Source organism: Macaca thibetana, chromosome 2 (genome assembly GCF_024542745.1).
Source record: "Macaca thibetana thibetana isolate TM-01 chromosome 2, ASM2454274v1, whole genome shotgun sequence".
In the NCBI taxonomy this organism is placed as follows: domain Eukaryota; kingdom Metazoa; phylum Chordata; class Mammalia; order Primates; family Cercopithecidae; genus Macaca; species Macaca thibetana.
In genome coordinates, this window is record NC_065579.1 from 118,908,771 (window position 1) to 118,930,694 (window position 21,924).

General features: G+C 42.5%; 3 protein-coding genes across 4 annotated transcripts in view; all 3 read right to left on the reverse strand.

Annotated features, from left to right (window-relative positions):
* Positions 1–21,924, reverse strand: part of THOC7 (THO complex subunit 7) — a 738,093-nt gene that overhangs the window by 701,245 nt on the left and 14,924 nt on the right. The gene's annotated exons all lie outside the window — the stretch shown is intronic.
* PSMD6 (proteasome 26S subunit, non-ATPase 6) overlaps positions 1–21,924 on the reverse strand; it is a 1,096,682-nt gene that overhangs the window by 523,585 nt on the left and 551,173 nt on the right. The window lies entirely within an intron of this gene.
* Positions 1–21,924, reverse strand: part of ADAMTS9 (ADAM metallopeptidase with thrombospondin type 1 motif 9) — a 174,319-nt gene that overhangs the window by 23,125 nt on the left and 129,270 nt on the right. For both annotated transcript variants that reach the window (XM_050781196.1, XM_050781195.1), the window contains 7 exons: positions 13,168–13,338; positions 9,027–9,221; positions 4,152–4,284; positions 3,840–3,934; positions 3,634–3,728; positions 3,409–3,542; positions 1,556–1,647 (listed from right to left, as the gene is read on the reverse strand). In XM_050781196.1, the coding sequence (XP_050637153.1) occupies positions 1,556–1,647; positions 3,409–3,542; positions 3,634–3,728; positions 3,840–3,934; positions 4,152–4,284; positions 9,027–9,221; positions 13,168–13,338 (915 nt within the window). The remainder of the gene's footprint in view (positions 1–1,555; positions 1,648–3,408; positions 3,543–3,633; positions 3,729–3,839; positions 3,935–4,151; positions 4,285–9,026; positions 9,222–13,167; positions 13,339–21,924) is intronic.

Genomic DNA, 21,924 nt, shown 5'->3' on the forward strand with positions numbered 1-21,924 from the left:
GACAGGGCTTGGGATTCTGAGTGCATCACGGAGTCCCAATCTTCAGACTTTTGAAGGTGCACAGGCAAAGTGAGAAACTCTTGACAGAGTTTAACAACAGATTTGTGCAGACCTCCCTCAAACCGAAGAGAAAACTGTGGCCAAGTTCTCCTGTCCAGAATCACTGAATTCATGGTTTGTCCCGCCTTCCAAGGGCAGACCAAATGCCTGCTTTGCAAAGACCAATGCCTGCTTTGCAAAATAAGCCGGAGCTGATTATGACAGCATGTTTCAAAAGACAAGCTAAAACTTGCCACGCCTCTCTCAGGCAAGAAAGTGTAGAACCACAGAATGGGCAGAAAGATTGCTGCTGAGTGGCTCTGCTGAAAAGTCATCCAGCAGAAGATGATGAATTTGCACTTCTTGTCTGAACACTGCAAACTCTGTAGAACTGAAGTAGGGGTAACAGGTTGAGTCAATGACATCCGCAGAGCCCCAAACCTTGGTCCTGGAGGACTTCTAGAATATATTATTATCTCATGGGTCTTCGTTAACCTGTCATCCTCTCTAATAGGCTTTAAATTTCTCAAGGGATGAATGTTTATGAGTCTCCAGTAAAAAGGATTGTGCCTGGCACAAAGTGAGCACTCAAGAAAGGTCAGCTGATTTGTTGCTAAGACTATTCTAGAGCCACTTCTGAGTACTGTTCAGGAACCAAAGGAAACCCAGATAAGTCTTGAAAATTCTGAGATCTCCAGGTCCAACCTTTATTTATTTTTAAAAAAATTGGTTTCATGCTTATTTTGAAAAATTTAGGAAATCCAGCAAAGTTAAACATAAAAAAACCCAAAAACTTACCAATATACCCAACTAATATTTTGAAAAAGTTCTTCCAAACTTTTTCTCTGTTTATACATTAAAAGAAAATACAGATGGGATCATAATGCATGTACTGTTTTGCATCTTGTGTTTTCTGTCTAATCCGTGTAAAGTGTTTTTCTATATCATGCAATATTCAGATTCATGAAGGCTGACAGTGGTGTGTTGGCACTCGCTTGAACTGACTTTTGAGAGTCAACTGTCTGCCTTCTTCCTAGCCCTCCATTTAGTGACATAATGTTGATGACATAATGTTGATGAAATCAATTATGGGGAGAGTATTTATACCATGGCAATTGACAAATGTTACAAAGCAGGACCTTTTTTTTTTTTTAGAAGTGTCAGTCATTAAATATTTACTAGCACTCTGCTGACTGTACAATATTCCTTTTATTAACCACAATAATTTGTTTAACCAAGCCCTCGCTACCCGACATCTAATTTGTTTCTAAGCTGACATGTTTTGTTGAATGCAGAAGTTAGGCATGTAGCTATGATCGTTTCCTTAGGGCCCACTTTCAGGAGCTGAATTACGAGATTAGACTCCAGAGCATTTGTGAGGGTCTTGATACATGTGGCCAAACTGCCCTCCAGAGCAACTGTTCTAATCACATTCCCAGGAACAGATGCAACTGAGGGTGTCCCCGGGAAAGTGGGAAGTAAATCCCTCGCAAGGGGGAAGGCACCAAGGACATACCTGTGGGCACTTGGCAGCGCTGTAGCAATCCCCGGCTGTGGCAAAAGGGACGGGATGTCCTTCGCTTGTCCTTGCAAATTGTAAGTCAGTGGCTGTGGGGTGGAGAAGGGGTTAAAGGCAGGGGAAGTTAAGAGTGGGAGAAAGGCAAGGAAGGAATGGGACATTAACAAGGAGACAGAAGGGAAGAAGAAGAATAAGAGGGAATGGGAGAGAAAGAAGCAATGTGAACTATTAGTGGGCAAATGGATCCAGATGCTCACTAGCTTTTTCCTCATTATATTTGTGGTTCTGGGAGCTTCATTCCCCGGGCTTCATCAGCCCTGAAGGTCTGTCTTCCCACAGTATGGAAGCCAAAAAGGGGGTTTCAAACGACTTTGGAATTGATTCCTACATAAATAAATATGTGAATCACCTCACTTAAATGTAGCGTAATTGGCTGGTTGAGAACCTCCTGTTATCCTGCGTCACGGGCTTCAGGCCAGGGGGAAATAAGCCAGAAAGAAAGCATTTCCAGCTACTTAGGAGTGATTCCCTGAGGTTTCCTCTGTCCTCCTGTGGCCTAGGCACTATTATTGCCAAAATGTGGAGCAATTAGAACCCCCATCTTGAAATTATTAATGGCAGTTTCTCAAGTTTGGGGCTAGCTTGTAATTTTTTATTTTTTAAAGAGTCAATAAATACAAGGCCAACCCAAAGTGCGTGTTGTTAACCCCTATTATAGCTCCTGAGACGAGCTCTGCACATGAAAAGGGAGGAGTTAACCTGAGAATCCTGCAAAAGCTATCTGCCAGAGAGACTGGAGGCCAGAGGCAGGTTCCATCTTTCCGCCTTGTCTTTCGGGAATGGTCTTAATCTTTCTACAGTTCACCACACTTTGGTGAGAGGGAAATCCCAGTGCTCCATTGTGAAAGGAAAGCGGCCCTTGCCTGCTTCAGCATGTAGAACCCTTGGGTCTTAGCTGGGGTCTCTTCCTAAGTGGAGAAACTGCAGACCCTCTGCCTTTAGCCCTCATTAGTCTAGCTGAAGGAAATTTAAAGTATCTTGGTCCAAATCACGTTTAATCTATCTCAAGAGAAAAGCAATGCAATATTATGGGTATAATGTTAATGAGGAAAAATTAATTATTCATTATTTCTGTTTTTCCTTTATGCAAGGGAACATGTTGAGGTATTTTAGCTGTGCTTAACCACTTCTATGATTAATGTCCCCAACAGAGATGCAGTGTTGGTGAGAGTATGAAATCAGCCCCCACACAGGCTAGTTTAGAAAAGGTAATTCTGTGTTCCACTTTTCTTCTGCAAATTGACAACTGAATAAAATTAGTTTTATGTCCGTGTAAGCATGTACCCTGTGCTGGTGAAAGCTGGGGTGGGGGGTGAATGTTGCCCATGAATTTCTTAGCTTTGGGGTTTTGTATCTGCTGTTTATTCTACCTTGAATACTTCTGCTACCACCTCTGCCTCCCCCACACTGACCTCTGTGCCTGGCTAACCTTAACTTGACCTTAGGGTCTCCATTTCAATATCATATTTTCTGGAATGCTGCCCTGACCTCCCACATTTCAATGGTGCTGCTTTCATGTGCTTTCATCTACTTCATTCATTCAATTCATTCATCACGAATTGGAGAGAGCACCTGCCTTGTGCGAACCACTTTCCAGGCACTGGGGATACAGCAGTGAACAAAAAAGACAAAACTCTGCCTGCAGGACTGTCCTCGCTGCACTGTAAGCCTCCAGTGTTCTTCCTCTCCATACCCTCAGCACTTCCCTGCTAGCCAATATGCAAGAAATGCTTGCTGTCTGAATGGAAAGAAGAACGCACACGTTCCCACAGGACACCTCACTAACTTACTTATTATCTGCATGCTGGTCAGGTCTATTCTGATTTTCTGAAAACTGGAAAACCCAGCCGCCGTGTAATCCTTCCGACATTGGCAATCATCACGCCGGCTCCCGTTATAGGGACATTCCGTTGGGTTGTGTAACCTAAATTATACAGAGAATGTTCTGGTAAGGATGGGAAAGCATTTCTAGGGATCTCCAGGCCTCTGGGATCTTCTGAGCCTGGCTCTCCTACCTGTGTCCATAAACCTCGGAGAAATTCTCTGAGTCTCCATGCACCAGTGTCACGTACTCTTTGGGGTGGTCAGAGTGCATCCCCGCACAGAATATCTGAAAGACCATAAATAACCCAGGAAGAGAGGCTCAGAAATGAGGTAATGAGAGCAGTGTTCACTTACTCTAAAAATATTCTTGAAATAATGACTGGTATCTGACATTCACCTTCAGAAGCTTTCCTCTAATCATCAGGAAATATTCACCATCTTCACTGGCACCTTTAAGTCTTTTTACTTCCTTGCAATTCTGGGGTAACTCACCTAGAAAACACAAATCACAAAAAATAGGGTGTGATGCTCCGAGATGTAAATTATCTGCCTATAGAATGAATGACATTGTTCACACAAAAACTTTTTAGCAAAGGGAATGATTTCTTTAAGAAAAAATTCATATTTCTAAAAAGGGCAGGCAATCAAATGAAAAATGATAATCCTGTTCTTCATGCTAAAGAAAGATAATTTCAGTTGGCCAACTTACAGTTATAGATATTGCGGCAGGTTTTTCGTTCTTCTGGCTTCAAATCAGTGTGGCATAAGTGGCTGGGTTGGTCCTCATTGGTTAAACATTGCACAGATCTCTGCATCACTCCAACACCACAAGACACTGAGCACTGTAAGACAAACGGGAGTCGGCGGTGTGGCTATGGAATGTGGGAGGCATAGGCTTCCGGTGGTGTGGAGCTCAGAGCCCTGATGTCATCCTGTACAGGGTGTCACTTCAGACTCTGTGCCACTGAATACAAAAAGCTGACATTTATTGAGCACTATGGGCCAGTCTCTGTGCTAAGTGTTACAGATTCATATTCATGCATTTATAAAAACATATATATGTATAAAACACTTACACGTATGTATAAAATTTGTGTAATTTTACACACACACACACATAATTTTTTCATTTAAGCTTCACTGTACCCCTATGAGATAGTATTACCATTATCTTATTTTTACAGGTGAGATTGGGGCTTAAATATTAAGGAATTTGTTCAAGGTCATACCCTAACTGCTTCCAACTCATACACTTTTCCCTGATCACTTTTCAATTCTTCTTTTTCTTTCTCTTTTTTTGTTTTTTGATATGGAGTTTTGTTCTTCTTGCCCAGGTCAGAGTGCAATGGCATGATCTCGGCTCACTGCAACCTCCACCTCCCAGGTTCAAGCGATTCTCCTGTCTCAGCCTCCCTAGTAGCTGGGACTACAGGTGTGCACCATCTCGCCCAGCTACTTTTTGTATTTTATTAAAGCAGTGTGAAGAGGGAAATTTATAGCACTAAATGCCCAGGAGAGAAAGCAGGAAAGATCTAAAATTGACACCCTAACATCACAATTAAAAGAACTAGAGAAGCAATAGCAAACACATTCAAAAGCTAGCAGAAGGCAAGAAATAACTAAGATCAAAGCAGAACTGAAGGAGATAGAGACACAAAAAAACCCTTTAAAAAATCAATGAATCCAGGAGGTGGTATTTTGAAAAGATCAACAAAATTGATAGACTGCTAGCAAGACTAATAAAAAAAGAGAGAAGAATCAAATAGACACAATAAAAAAATGATATAGGGGATATCACCACCGATCCCAAAGAAATACAAACTACCATCAGAGAATACTGTAAACACCTCTATGCAAATAAACTAGAAAATCTAGAAGAAATGGATAAATTCCTGGACACATACACCCTCCCAAGAACCAGGAAGAAGCTAAATCACTTAATACACCAATAACAGGCTCTGAAATTGAGATAATTAATAGCCTACCAAACAAAAAAAGTCCAGGACCAGATGGATTCATGGCTGAATTGTACCAGAGGTACAAAGAGGAGCTGGGACCATTCCTTCTGAAACTATTCCAATCAATGGAGAAAGAGGGAATCCACCCTAACTCATTTTATGAGGCCAGCATCATCCTGATATCAAAGCCTGGCAGAGACACAACAAAAAAAGATAATTTTAGACCAACATCCCTGATGAACCTCGATGTGAAAATCCTCAATAAAATACTGGCAAACCAAATCCAACAGCACATCAAAAAGCTTATCCACCACGATCAAGTTGGCTTCATCCCTGGGATGCAAGGCTGGTTCAACATACACAAATCAATAAACATAATCCATCAGATAAACACAGCCAAAGACAAAGACCACATGATTATCTCAATACATGCAGAAAAGGCCTTCAACAAAATTCAACAGTCCTTCATGCTAAAAACTCTCAATAAACTAGGTATTGATGGGACATATCTCAGTAAGAGCTATTTATGACAAACCCACAGCCAATATCATACTGAATGAGCAAAAACTGGAGGCATTCCCTTTGAAAACTGGCATAAGACTGGGATGCCCTCTCTTACCACTCCTATTCAACATAGTGTTGGAAGTTCTGGCCAGGACAATCAGGCAGGAGAAAGAAATAAAGGGTATTCGATTAGGAAAAGAGGAAGTCAAATTGTCCCTGTTTGCAGATGACATGATTGTATGTCTCACCCTAAAATCTCTTTAAGCTGATAAGCAACTTCAGTGAAGTCTCAGGATACAAAATCAATGTGCAAAAATCACAAGCATTCCTATATACCAATAACAGACAAACAGAGAGCCAAATCATGAGTGAACTCCCATTCACAATTGCTTCAAAGAGAATAAAATACCTAGGAATCCAACTTACAAGGGATGTAAAGGACCTCTTCAAGGATAACTACAAACCACTGCTCAACGAAATAAAAGAGGACACAAACAAACGGAAGAACATTCCATGTTCATGAATAGGAAGAATCAATATCGTGAAAATGGCCATACTGCTCAAGGCAATTTTTAGGTTCAATGCCATCCCCATCAAGCTACCAATGACTTTCTTGACAGAATTGGAAAAAACTACTTTAAAGTTCACATGGAACCAAAAAAGAGCCCGCATTGCCAAGACAATCCTAAGCAAAAAGAATAAAGCTGGAGGCATCACGCTACCTGACTTCAAACTGTACTACAAGCCTACAGTAACCAAAACAGCATGGTACTGGTACGAAAACAGAGATATAGAGCAATGGAACAGAACAGAGCCCTCAGAAATAATACTACACATCTACACCCATCTGATCTTTGACAAACCTGACAAAAACAAGCAATGGGGAAGGAGTCCCTATTTAATAAATGGTGCTGGGAAAACTGGCTAGCCATATGTACAAAGCTGAAACTGGATCCCTTCCTTACACCTTATACAAAAATTAATTCAAGATGGATTAAAGACTTAAATGTCAAACCTAAAACCATAAAAACCCTAGAAGAAAACCTAGGCAATACCATTCAGGACATAGGCATGGGCAAGGACTTCATGACTAAAACACCAAAAGCAATGGCAACAAAAGTCAAAATTAACAAATGGGATCTAATTAAACTAAAGAGCTTCTGCACAGCAAAAGAAACTACCATCAGAGTGAACAGGCAACCTACAGAATGGGAGAAAATTTTTTCAATCTACCCATCTGACAAAGGGCTAATATCCAGAATCTACAAAGAACTCAAACAAATTCACAAGAAATAAACAACCCCAAAAGTTGGTGAAGGATAGGAACAGACACTTCTCAAAAGAAGACATTTATGCAGCCAACAGACACATGAAAAAATGCTCATCATCACGAGCCATCAGAGAAATGCAAAATCAAAACCACAATGAGATACCATCTCACACCAGCTAGAATGGCGATCACTAAGAAGTCAGGAAACAACAGGTGCTGGAGAGAATGTGGAGAAATAGGAACAGTTTTACACTGTTGGTGGGACTATAAACTAGTTCAACCATTGTGGAAGATTGTGTGGTGATTCCTCAAGGATCTAGAACTAGAAATACCATTTGACCCAGCCATTCCATTACTGGGTATATACTCAAAGGATTATAAATCACGCTGCTATAAAGACACATGCACACGTATGTTTATTGCGGCACCATTCACAATAGCAAAGACTTGGAACCAACTCAAATGTCCATCAATGATAGACCAGATTAAGAAAATGTGGCACATTTACACCATGGAATACTATGTAGCCATGAAAAAGGATGAGTTCATGTCCTTTGTAGGGACATGGATGAAGCTAGAAACCATCATTCTGAGCAAACTATCGCAAGGACAGAAAACCAAACATCAAATGTTCTCACTCATAGGTGGGAACTGAACAATGAGAACACTTGGATACAGGGTGGGGAACATCACACACTGGGGCCTATCGTGGGCTGGGAGGAGGTGGGAGGGATAGCATTAGGAGATATACCTAATGTAAATGATGAGTTAATGGGTGCAGCACACCAACATGGCACATGTATACATATGTAACAAACCTGCACGCTGTACACATGTACCCTAGAACTTAAAGTATAATAATAATTTTTAAAATTTTGTATTTTAAGTAGAGACAGGATTTCACCATGATGGCCAGGCTGGTCTCGATCTGCTGATCTCATGGTCCGCCCACCTCGGCCTCTCGAAGTGCTGGGATTACAGGTGTGAGCTATCGTGGCTGGCTGCCTGACCAGTTTTCCAGACTAAGAGCTGCCTGGTGCAGAGCCAGGGGGGCTGTGACAGTCTTCCAGGGCAGTCCCAATTTAAAATATTCTGCCTTGTTGTACCCCAATGCAATGAAGTATTTCTTACACAGAAGCACTAGAACATACAGACTTCTTAACAACATAAGCAACAATAACTACTCCTTCCGTAACTCTTATGAGTATCAGATTTAAATGCTTTTTTTTAAAAAAAATTTGCAGTAAAATATACACAAAATATTTGCCATTATAACCTAAGTGCTTTATATATACAGGTCTATTGGAAGTGCTGGGGACCAGAAGTATTTTGCATTTCAGATTTTTTTTTTTTTCAGATTTTGGAATATTTGCAGTATTACTAGTTGGATATCCCTAATCTGAACATCTGAAACTCAAGATGCTCCAAGGAGCATTTCATTACAGTGTCATATTGGCACTAAAACACGTTTGGATTTTCTAGCATTTTGGATTTCTGGACTAGGGATGCTCAACCTGTGTAAACTCATTTCATCTTCACAACTACCAGTTTTGCAGATGAGAAAACTGAGACACAAAAGTTTTGCAACTTGCCCAAGGTTGTTCACCTGGGAAGTGGCAGAACCAGGGTTCAGATCCAGACTGTCTGGCTTCAGAGCCCATGTTCTAAGCACCAAGCCACCTTGGTAAACAGAAAGAAGTCCCTTTGATCCCTGTCAGCCCATTTCAAGTTGCTAACTCCAGGGTCTCTCCCGGAAGTAGAGTTACTAAGGAGAGTGGGTTAGGCAGGACATGTTTAATACGGGGTTGAGATCCAAGGGTTTTCAGATTTGAGCGCTCAGTCTTCTACTTACACTTCCCCAGTTGCCAACTCTCCAGGTGGCCGAGACAGGGCACTCCCTCAGGTAACAGGGGTGAACACTGGGGGGCTGCGTGCCCGGGCAGTTGACAGTGGTTTGGTAGCTGTATTCATAATTCTCCTTCCCGGTGTAAATCTCGCTGCATGAGACAAGCCTTTGTTTGTAGCCTTTTCCACAGGTCACTGAGCACTGCAAAGACAGGGGTTGAGAGGAGAGGTTCGAGCAGTTCCTGGGGCAGCCCACAATAGGCCCCTGACCTCCACACCGAGCGCTGACCGTGTGACTATGCTGCAGAAAGCTCCCACTTCATTAGCTTATTTATTCATTTCAAGCGGCAGGCCCTGAGCACACAGGAGACAGGCAACCCTACAGGGTGCCTCGGGGATCTGGTGCTTCCACTGGCATCTTCTCAGCCTCCACTGCAGGTGGGGATCCCTCAAGCCCCTTCTGGAGGTTTTGAGGGGAGGAGGAGGGGAAGGTGCTCCAGCTGTCATTCATTTGGTTTGCATCTTCAGCCCAACTGCACAGGTTGGCAAACTGCTCTTTTCTAAATCTATGATGACCACCAAATTGGGAGGGAAGACGAGACAGCAGCTGACCCGTGAGTTGGCATTTTGAGTGTGAAATCCAAGCACTGAGCCAAAGGGGACTCTGGGACTGTTTTCCTTCCCTCCTTGGTGCTGTTTGCTTTCCTACTTGCTCTCCATTTAATTTCCTTCTCCCCTCTCTCTCCTTGGCTATAGATTTTTTTTTTTTTTGAGATTGCATCTCACTCTGTTGTCCAGGCTGGAGTGCAGTGACATGATCTCTGCTCACTGCAACCTCTGCCTCCCAGGTTCAAGTGATTCTCATGCCTCAGCCTCCCAAGTAGTTGGGATTACAGGTGCGCGCCACCACACCCGGCTAGGCTATAGATGTTGACTGGCATGTTACCTTTCTGCTTTTCTACCTCTTGCTCTATATCATGCCCTCATCTGTACTCTTCTATCCTAACTCGATGGCATTTAAACATACTCAATCAATACAGAAATGGAGAAGAAATACACATTGTTATAGTGTCCCAACATTCAACCTCCTTAGTTAAATTTTTTTTATTGTTTTCTATTTAAAAAATAAAACTAAGTTATAATTAATTTAGTTTTGATGATATTTGATGATATTTTTAGACAACGGCATCAAATAACTGGTCATCTTTTGTAAACGTGCTTCATAAACTTGGGGTAGAGCGCCGGTATTCTCTAGACTTAAGGTTCTTGGGTGAGGGTGGGATAAACACCCCAAAACAGTATACTACATGTGGTGTGTTATGCTTTTTCTGGGGTAAGGGACCACAGCTTTCATCAATTCTCAAGGGCAGTTAGAAGCCACAGTGTCTGCTCTGCCCTAATGTCTCCTCCTGCTTTTAGTCACATGGCTTTCTTCTCCTGCAACTTTTCCAGGGAAAAGGCTCTCCTTGAAGAAATCCCAGAGGCAGGAGAGAACAAGTCCGGCTAGAGGCATGCAGAGCATCCCTGGGCCTTCCCTTCCAGTTGGCTCGAGACATAGAAATGCTCTGTGTACATTTCTTCCTTCTTTGGCTGCTGCTGTTCAAATGTTTGAAGGCCAAGTTGACACCAGGCCAGGAAAGTGTAAGGCCAGCCCGGGTTGTTTCATGCAGATGGCTAACAAACTCTGTCCAAGCTGTGGGTAATCTTAGTGTCTAACCCAGTGCTTGCATGCATTGACATCAGTCCATACTAACTTAAACAAAGTTGTGTGTTTGAGAGAGGCAAGGAATGAGACTCTTGACCCCTACAAACCAGGAGCAAAAGCAGTCCCCTAGCTATTTATGTGGAGGGGGAGCCCAGTGGGTGACAGGCATTTGCTGATGAAACTGAGCCCCAAATATGGTCAGGCTAAATGTAGAGGCCTCCACATCTCTGTAAAGAAGCTGGCAAGAAGAGATGCTCTCAGCCAGCTGATATCAGCATTGTGAAAATGTTGACTGCTGCTGGTTTCCTCAAACCATTTCAGAGAGAAGCTCATACTGTAGACTCTGCATGTCTTCATGTATGTGCTTGGTTCCACATGAGCATGTATTACTTTTCTAAATTGAAAATAACAGCAAAGCAAAACAGTAAGAGTGTGAGCTCCCTGCATGAGCTGTACACTTCAGTCCCCACTAGAAAATGCATGTGTCAATCAGGACTGACAGAGCTCTTCTTTGCGAGTCTAGCTCGGGCCTCCTCCAATTCAGGTGGAGCAGAGCTCAGAGAAAAACATACAAAGAGGCCTCCAGGTAATAGAGGTCCCAGAGAGAAGGTATGTCTTCTTTTCTAGAGAGAAAGCTGGTGCCAGTCCCTTTCGGCCCCTCTCCCCTCGTTGCAGGCTTCTTTCCCTATGGTCCTTGTATCTGTACTAAATACTGTTTCCAGCCCTCTAGTTGTTGCCCATAAATTTTCAGACTTTTCAATTCATGATATACCTGCGAATTTACAGAAATGTGGAAGGCTTCCTTTTTTCTTTTCAATCTTCTCCCTGTCTCATCTTTTGGGGGTTACGGTTATATTAAAGCTATAGGAGTAATTTGACTCAAGTCTTAGAAAGAGATCAAAACTCTTTCAGCATAACAAAAGTACTACACAGGAGATAAGATTAAGAGGTCAGTCTTGGCCAGGTGAAAGGTGAGATCCCCCTGCGTTGGGATCTGGATGGGTTGGAACCTATGCCTCAAACCCAATGTCAAGAACTATTCTGAACACTCATTTGGATTCCACATGTTCCTGGCTGGCCAAGAGCAAATCAATTTCCTAAAGATCAGAACCACGTCTCCTCTTCACTCTCTAAGGGCATACGGTACTATTCAGGGCATACCAAGAAGATGCAAGGTTGGGGTCAAGCAGGGTTTCCCAGCCTCAGCACCACTGACATTTGGGCCAGATAATTCTGTATTGTGAGGGCTGCGCTGTGCACTATCGGATGTTTAGCCCTATCCCTGGCCTTCACCTTCCAACCCTGGCCAGTAGGGTCCCCTTTCCCCAGTTGTCACAACCAAACTGTCTCCAGACACTGCCAAATGCCCCCTCGAAGGACAAAATTTACAGGAATAAAGGATAGGAAGAGATAATTAGAAAAGACTTTGGGATCAGCTTTAGTGCAGGAAGCAATTCAACACTCAACACACACATCATCTAAATGCAAATATTCATCTCATTAACATGTGAAATTGCTGCCCTGTCAAACTTTGAAGAGACCCAGTGGCAGCAATCATATTACCTAACAATTTTCAGTACCTTTACTGTGAGTCCAGATGCCTCCCTTTCAAAGCTCTAAATACTTTTGTGCAAATGACAACTGGTTTGAACGCTATAGATCTCTCATATAGACATGAACATATTATGATGTTTGAATATAATATAATCATGCTATAATTACTATTGGTTTATTACCAATAAAAAGGATCTAGATAAGCATTGTGTGCAGGAGGATATATGAAAAAAAGGTACTTGAGATACTTTGGATATTATAGAAAATTATTTTGTTCCTCTGAAGCTGTTTGTTAAACAGGCAAAACACATCTGGTTCATGAAAGGGTTTGTTTGCCCCTTACAACATTTTAAAACCAAAAATTTGAGCCCCCATTTTCAAGTTAGGAAATCTCACATACTAGTCCAGATTTTTAGCCTCTTTTGAGAAATCAGGTCTGGTAACGCTAGACCACATTTATGCATGGCCACAGCTGGAGTGAAAGAGATTCTGCTTCCTTCACACAGCATATGCTAGTTTGTCACAGTCACCACCTCTCCCTTTTGTATCCCTGGCACTACAATATTTTCTTATACTTAACTGTCTTCAGGCACCTCAAAGCATCCTATGAGTTTGCAGCCCCTGCAATAATTTCTTCTTTATGCCAATAGGACATCAAGGTAAATCACAGAATGTGACCTGAAGGGACTCAGAGACCATCTCATACATCTCTCCCACTTTGCATACAAGGAATTCCAGTTTGGGAAGGCTGAGGACTTGTCAGAAAACACACAGTTCACAGTGGCAGATCGGGCAGGTAGCCTCAAGTCTCCCACATTCCTGCACTCATCCCTCTGCTGCTCTTAGGCCATGGCTGAGCCGACCACAGTTACAGTCCCCAGGACGGTACCTCTGACCATTCTCCTGTGATCCAGACATACTCGCAGGGTTGCAAACTACAGCTTTCGTGGTCTGCCGGCCGCTTGCTCACGTCACAGCGTGCACCATGCACCTCATTTTTGCTGTCATCCACACACACCACCTTGCGGTACCTGGAGCCTTCACCGCAGGTTTTGGTGCACTGTTAAAGACAAACAAAAGGGAAGAATAAACCATAGTTATTTATATCCTATGACTGTAATTATGTGTTTACCTGTCTATATAGCCTTTAAGATCATAAGAGCCCTGAGGGCAGGGATTGCCAGAGAACTCCTCTTTTTTTTTTTTTTTTTTTGAGATGAAGTCTCGCTCTGTCACCCAGGCTGGAGTGCAGTGTCGCGATCTCGGCTCACCGCAAGCTCTGCCTCCCGGGTTCACGCCATTCTCTTGCCTCATCCTCCCGAGTAGCTGGGACTACAGGTGCCCACCACCATGCCAGGCTAATTTTTTTGTATTTTTAGTAGAAACAGGGTTTCACCGTGTTAGCCAGGATGGTCTCAATCTCCTGACCTCGTGATCTGCCTGCCTCGGCCTCCCAAAGTGCTGGGATTACAAGCGTGAGCCACCGCGCCTGGCCGAGAACTCTTCATTTTACTCCAGTTACCTAACAACTCTGTTCCTGGCATTCACCACCGGGCTGTCTAAATGAAGGAACGAAAGTATAAATGAGTCAATCTCAGTTTAGAAAGGACCTTAAATCCTATTTACTTGGAACCCCTACTCACAAGTGACTTGCTTTAACACTTATGGCCAAATGTTTACCAAACTGGTGTCTAAATACCTCCAGGGTCAGGGACATCAGTACCTGCCCAGGTAGCCGTCTCATTTCATAACATGGAATCAAACAAATCTCTTTGTATGTTCCAGGCCCTTGTCCTAGTTTTCTATTCCAGGGAAGCGTAAAGGAAAGTTTCAGCTCTCACAAGTAATCTCCTCCAGCTATTTGAAGAGGGCTTTCCTGTGGCCCCAGGTGCCTTTTCTTCTCCAGAGGAACTGCTCTCATCCCACATCATTCTGCAAATATTCACTAAGTTCCTACTAGGTGTCAGGCCCTGTGACAGCTCCTGGGTGAACAAGAGTGCACACAAATGGCACATTCCCTGTTTTCAGAGAGGAGCTTATATGTTAGTAGCAAAGGCAGACAACAAAGAAGACAGTTAGGTAGCGAGAGTTAACAATTACTGTAATTCCATTTTCCACATGAAGAAAATGGGGCTTTGAGAGCCTAAGTTACTTGCCCCAGGTCACACATCTCTTTGTGAGGTGGATGGGACAGCTATGTTTATTCCCATAAGTCAAGGGATGATTACAGAGCAAGTGGTATGTTTCATTCTAGGATAATCTCCATTGCATCCACAGATTCTTCTTTGTTTTGCTTTAACCAACAGCAAACCCTACCCCTGAAGTTTATCCTTAGTGCCCTGTGTTCTAAAGGTCACTGAAAGCCTATTGTATCTAAAGCTTCTGTGTCACCCCAGCATTTCAAGACTCTTGACTGCACTGGGAAGCCCCGGTGAGCTAACTGAAAACTGTGCCAAAGACTGCTGCGGTTTCTTTTAGGCCAGGGATTGAATATCTTGTTGGCAAAGGGCTTATCTAACAACTGTGATTCTTGTTGTGTGGTTAGAATGTTGTCTTTTCTTTTCTTTTCTTTCTTTTCTTTTTTTTTTCTTTGGGACAAAGTCTCCCTCTGTCGTCCAGGTTGGAGTGCAGTGGTGTGATCACAGTTTGCTATAGCCTCAACTTCCCTGGCTCAACCCATCCTCCCACATTTTAGTCCCAAGTAGCTGAGACTACAGGCATGAGCCACCATGCCCAGCTAATTTTTTAGTATTTTGTAGGATGAGTCTCACTACGTTGCCCAGGTTGGTCTTGATCTCCTGGGTTCGAGGGATCCTCCTGCCTTGGCCTCCCAAAGTGCTGGGATTACAGGCGTGAGCCATCATGCCCAGCTAGCACACTGTCTTTTTAAATGTCTGATTTTAGTATCTTTACGGAGAACCACAGACCCCACCTCTCTTTTTCATCTAATGGGCAGCCTTTCCTTTTAGCACCTGCCTTGCCTCAAAGGCACTTGTGTTTGGAACTCAGCTTCATTCAGAAATGTCTTCTATGATATGCCCCATGCCTTTTTTTTTTTTTTTTTTGGTGACAAAATACACAAAATATAAGATGCACCATTTTAACTATCACAGGTGTACAATTCAGTGGCATTTAGTACATCTGCAATATGGTGCAACCATCACCCCATCTAGTTCCAGAATATTTCATCACCGCAAAAGGAAGCCCTGTGCCCATTAAGCAGTCACTCCCCATTCTTTCCTTCCTGCAGCCCCTAGCAACCCCCAATCTGCCTTTTGTCTCTGTAGATTTGCCTATTCTGGGTATCTTACATATATGGAATCATCCAATATGTGGCCTTCTTCTCTCCCTGACTTCTCTCCCTTAATGTTTTCAGGGTTCTTCCATACTGCAGCATGTATTAATACTTCATCCCTTTTTAAGGCTGAATAATATTCTATTGTATGGATATACCACATTTTGTTTATCTATTCCTCAGTTGATGATATATGGGTTGTTTCTCATTTGGCTGTTGTAAATAGTGCCGCTATGAACATTCATGTACACATTTAAACACCTATTTTCCATTCTTTTGTGTATATATGCTTGGTAATGCAATTGCTGGGTCATATAGTATGACCTGTGTCTTTCGTGAGCTATCCTGATCCTTTAGGAAGGAGAAGGGATATGCTGGCATTTCCTGGTAGCCCCTTGTCACTTGCAAACTTAACTCAAAATTTCTGCTGCTTGGGAGTAAACCTCAATATCTAGAATATGGAGTCACTCCTCATTTTTCTGGAGCATAAACATAACTTGAAACCACTGTGAGGTGAACATGCAGGAGCAGAATCACTTCAAATTAGTGCAGGAGGCCGGCTGAGCCCAGTTCCCTAGCTCATCCCTAGCTCAGTGGTTTTGGGGTTTTTCTATTCCCCTAGAGTATACTGGGAACTACTGCAAAGTGATAACATTTTTTTCTTCATTAAAAAAGTGAGATAGAGGGCCACTGAATGTTAAAAAAGAAAAGAAAAGAAAAAGTTAATTTGTGATGTGTAGATATATGCAAAAACTTAACTACCCATAGAAAAAGTAATTCCTTAGAAAATTAGGACTTAGGTAACTCTGAGAAGATCCTAATTATTGCACAGTAAACCTGGACTAAATCTTCCAGTATCCTCTCTTGTTTTCACTAATCCACAAAGCTTTAATCTGCATCAATAAGTAACAGTTCAGAGCAGAAATACAATGGTTCCTAAATACTTTATGCTTGTTAAGCATTTCTCTCTCAGTCTTAAAGAATGGTTAACTACCATAAAAACTATTTTGCCAATGGTGGAAAAGGGAGCTGGAAAAATTTACCTTGAATATAACTTTTACGAAATTAAAAATTAAAAATTAAACTAATAAGTGACCTGCCCAGGGTTTCCTAATTAGTCAACAGCAGATCTGAAAATCACATGGCAAGGGTTTTCTCCTGGAATCTTAAATCCTAACTAGGGTATGGGGGCTGGGTAATCAGAAAACAAAGCCCTTGCTATCAGGTTTTATCAACTTTTTGTAATATGGCTTCCCCCTCAACCCTCTAGGATTTATGACTCTTTTCCCTGTCCTGGAATATGATCTAGAAGTTCTGAAAAACAGTTGGAAAGTTCAATTAGCCTCATTTTAATTTCCAAAAGGTTTTCTCTAATTTCAGTATGACTTTTAGAAAAATCGCTAGCATGAGCAACGCCACCAGCCTCCTTGCATTTCATTACACACTATAATTCAGAAAGAAAATAATCACAGTGCTGGACTAAATCGGGCAGCTCGTCCATTGTTCTGCAAGCTACATGTGCCTTTCAATGTGCTGAAATTAACAGGGGGAAAAGAACTTTTCCAAATTTGCAGGTGAGGAAGACCTAAAGTAAACCCTGAAGGTGGTATTTTATTCAGCCAGGTAGGTTGGCCACAGAATGATGGTCTAAAAAGGATCATTTAATGCAACGGGTAGAAATTTTCTTTGCTTAAAGATTATAATCAAGTTGCTTTACACTTTCAAATATATCTTTTGGTGCAATTCCCTAACCATGGGGGGAAGAAAACCACTAGATAGTCACAGGCTCTACCTTTTAAGGTTGTTGATTTTCACCATGGATGAAAGACCTTGTATTCTCTAGTGCCGGGTTACCATTGTTGCACAGTGTATGGATGGCAACTCACAGAACCACAGGGTTCCTGGGTTTTTATGTCATGAGAAGCAGCAATGAAAAATCGGTTTATCTAGCGTTGCTTTAAATGGCAACAACAAAAAAAGCAGTCCTTACTTCAAAGCTCATTTTAAAGTCAGGTATATAGAATTTAGACATTTTTGCTCCCAAATAGTATATATTTGCTAGGGGGTGGAGTGGGGAGAAGGAGGCAGAAATAACACTATGGATACACTTTGTAACTTTAAAGTCATTCATTAGTTCAATCACGATTTTATAATGAGCCAAGGTCTATGCTGGGCCCCGGGAGGCAGCCCCCATGGCTTCCTACTCTGCCTCTTTCCCTGTTAGAACACCCAGGGTGGCGGCTATTCCCAGCTTGGGGTCTCAGGTGTTAGCTCAGCTGGCTACCTGGTGACCCTTGGGGTTTAACACCTAGGGCTACCTTGTGCAGTTGTGTAAGCAGATACAGGTTTCGTAACAGAGTGTGTAACTGAGTAAGAAGCCACCAAGGAGAGAAGAGGAAAAACAACAGGGCAATTCCCGTGATGCTGCAAAGTGGGGCCCAGGTAGCAGCCGATGAGCAGGAGGAATGACGGAGGACATCAGTTCACCAGGCAAGGAGGGGAAGAGGACATTCTCAGGAGGGGCTCAGCATGCATGGTGGCTGGAAGTGAGAAATGGCACGGGTGGTGAAGGTGGGGAGGAGAATGACCACAGCATTTTGGGGTTTTCAGAGCAGATTATGTGTGGTTTGAGATTTTTAGAGCATCCCTAATGCCTAACACCTGGAACTTCACCAGTGATTGATAAATGTTTGTTCAACAAATTAATAAAATCAGCAATAAAGAGTTCGTATCTGGCTCTGTGTGCACATCAAAACCTGGCCATTCCCTACTGTTAACTTCAGGAAAATCTTTGAAATCAACTGACCAAGGACCTGCTGCTCATTTCTAACTTTTCTGTGTTAATGAGATGAACTTGGGAATCATTCTACAGCTGATCTTACTAAAAGTCCTCAGAATCCAAGTATGTATCAGAGTTGCCCAAGTCCCCATACTGCACCAAACAGCAATGAGGTGAGTAGTTCTGCAACGGTCAGACATATCTGAGCCACAGCTTGTCTGTAGCATTGTGACAAAAAATAAAACAGCTGTTCTTACAGGAAAAACAGAGTTTGTACTTTTTTTTAATTTTTAATTTTTTTGAGACAAGGTCTTGCTCTGTCACCCAGGCTGTAGTGCAGTGGCCCGATCACAGCTCACTGCAGCCTTGACCTTCTGAGCTTAAGCAATCCTCTCACCTCAGCCTCACAAGTAGCTGGAACTACAGGTCCATGCCACCATACTCGGCTAAATTTTCTATTTTTTTTTGTAGATATGGAGTCTCACTATGTTGCCTAGACTGGTCTCAAACTCCGGGGCTCAATGATCCTCCCTCCTTGGCCTCCCAAAGTGCTGGGATTACAGGCATGAGCCACTGTGTCCAGCCTAATTCATGTTCTAAAAGTCATTTTAAAATGCCTTTATTCTATAGAGTGAAAGATGAAAGTCCATCAATTAGCAGGCACTGTTCTATGTTATTATCCCTTCCTTCCTCCCTCCCTTCCTTCTTTCCTTCCTTCCTTCCTTCCTTCCTTCCTTCCTTCCTTCCTCCTTTCCTTCCTTCCTTCCTCCCTCCCTCCCTTCCTCATTCCTTCTTTGCTTCCATCTTTCCCTCCTTCCTTTCTCCCTCCCTTCCTTTCTTCTTTCCTTCCAGCCATCCATTATTTTGTTCCTCCATTCATTCGCAGATTCATTCATTCAACAGGTGTCTTTGATGCTGTAGGTACCATATTAAATGATAGAGAAGATTCTGGTGAACAAGCTTCCTGACCTTAAATAACTGATAACATAGATGAGGAAAACAGGCAATGAAAATTCTGGGTGCTAACTGCCAGAATACAGTAATTTGAGGATGCTGTGAGAGCTGAGTGGAGGAGTATCTGACTCAGATTTAGTGGGGTGGTGTGATTGGCAAAGCTTCTGAGAGGAAGTGACACCTAAGTTGAGGCCTGAAGGATGAGAAAGGGTGACTGAGGTGAAGTTTAGAGCAAGGTGGTCTTATGATGAAGAGGTACCACAAGGGAAGAGAGTATTCCAGATAAAAGGGAAAAAGAACATGTGCAGGACCTGTGTGATCTATTCCTCAATGCTGCAGATGTATAGCCCTATACAATCACAATTCAAATTTGATCACAAGGACCTCTGCTGCTCTAAGTGAATTTATATGTCAGAGTGTAATATTACTAACAAGTTAATCCTTTGTGATAATAATTCTCAAAAGAATTAAAAAGTCTTTTTAAACTTTTTTCTCCCAAACAGCCTCATGAGCATTATAATTCTAAAGTGGCTAAAACTGACCACTGTGAGGACAAATTATTCACCTGAAGCTGGCAGGTGATATTTAGAAGCCCAACATCATAAGGTGTAGGCTGAGCCAAACTGCTGTCATCACCAGAAACCTCCATCGGAAGGCCACTGTACTAAAAAGAGGTCTACTTTGGGAAGACTTAAAATGTGCTAGTCACCATGTCGAATCATGTCATCTCACCAAATCCTCACTGTGACCCTTGAGCTAAGTCTGCCATATAATTCCCATTTTGCAGATGAGCTAAGTGAAGTCTAGAAATTCAGAGTCAACTTTTCAGAGCCACACATTGAATAGAATTTTGCTTACAACATGTTGTTTCTAGGGTGTAAACAAAATGAGATGTGGATGTGTGGATACAGCATTTTTCTCTTGTCCAATTATTTTGCCCTATATCTGAAAGTCTGGGCTCTACTCTCATGGTATCAAGAAGGCATCCTGATGCCCCTTGCCCCTGAACCACCAATGGACCTCACAATGAACAGGGCAAGTCCACTGAGGGGCTCCAACATCATCAAGACTCATCTGGTGACATGGCTTAAAGTCTGATAGCCAACTAGATCAAGAATCTCCTTTTTAGAAGGGGTAAGTATTATAACCCAGTAAAGGGAATACACTTGGATAGCAACTCTCCAGTAAGAGGCTTGGCAAGTCATTGAGAGGAAAATAAAATAATTCACTTTAGGTGTATGTTGGCATGGGATTAGTGAAGATAATGATTCAGCGTGTAGGTGTCAGAGGACAAGCTTCTAGGCTTCCAATTCCAGCCATACTACCTAAGCCCCAAGTTGCCCCTATTAAATGAGGATAAAAATATAAATTCTACATCAGAGAGTTATGGAAAGGGCTTAAAAGAAGTACTTTATGTGAAAATACTCAACATAGTGCCTGGTTTGTAGCTTAGTAAACAACAAGCTTTATTATTTTTATTATCATCAGTATTAGGGCCATTGTACTATACAAGTCTAGGGGATGCTCCTCACGTTGTAGCTGATAAAAAAGGCACCCCTCAAAGTTGTGCAGTGTACAACCTGTGTGGTTGTACAGAACATCCCTGATGACCATGCCATGGTGAGGGTACAGAAACTGTGCTTCTCTAGGCAGATGCCTGGATTATTTCTCAAAAAGAGGATGGTGCCATATCCCACAGACCTAGCAGGAAATACACCTTGCCAACCAACTGGTGGGTTTTAGTAGTTCACATAGGGGACTATTAAAAGGGGAAGCAAAAGGCAAAGTGCACACTCAAGCAAACAAGAGTTCTGAGGTGGTGACCAAGGACTGCTAAGAAAGAGGGGGTATCCTGTAATGGGGGGCTCCTACACATCCCATTCAGTTGGCTGAGAGGCTGCCCTGTGGCACACTCTCTGACCTCAGGTCAAGATGAAACTAGGTGTGGGAGAAAAGTGGAAACCTGTGCCTGCATCAGTGGATATCAGGTAAAATGGTAGCTGAATGAATGGATGTGAGACGAGGTGGGAGCAAGAAAGGAGGTGAGGGCTGTGATTTAGGGGAGCCTGAAGGGTGCTGTCTTACCAAGTGACCACCCAGCTTACTGTTGAACAAGTGCGCTTTTGATCATAAAAGTAGGAACAATTAATAATTACACGAGGACTACCCTAGGCAAACAGAAGGCGTGGCCACCCTTTTCCTGATTTGATCAATTAAGGTAATTGCCCAGTTACTGTCATCCTTCACTCTCATTCTTGCTGCTGCAGAGACATTCTGAGCAGGCTGTCAGCAGGCCTTGCATATATGGGAAACATGAAAACTTTTGGTGAGGTTTCTCCCCACCTCCAGCTGCCCTGGGCATCACTCTGCCAATGACAGGCCTCCTATAGGATACCATAGGAATATCATAGGAGATACTCCTATGATATAGAGTATCTCTATATCTCTATATCTGATATAGAGGCCCAGGCCAGGCTGTCTCCTGGAAGCCTTGTATTCTTCCACAGAGTTTAACAGCAATATTTGAGTAAGGTTTTAAAAAAACCCATCTGCACGACACATGCAAAGAAGTAAATTTTAGGCATATTTTGCATGATCAGAGAAGAATTTCTTCAGTG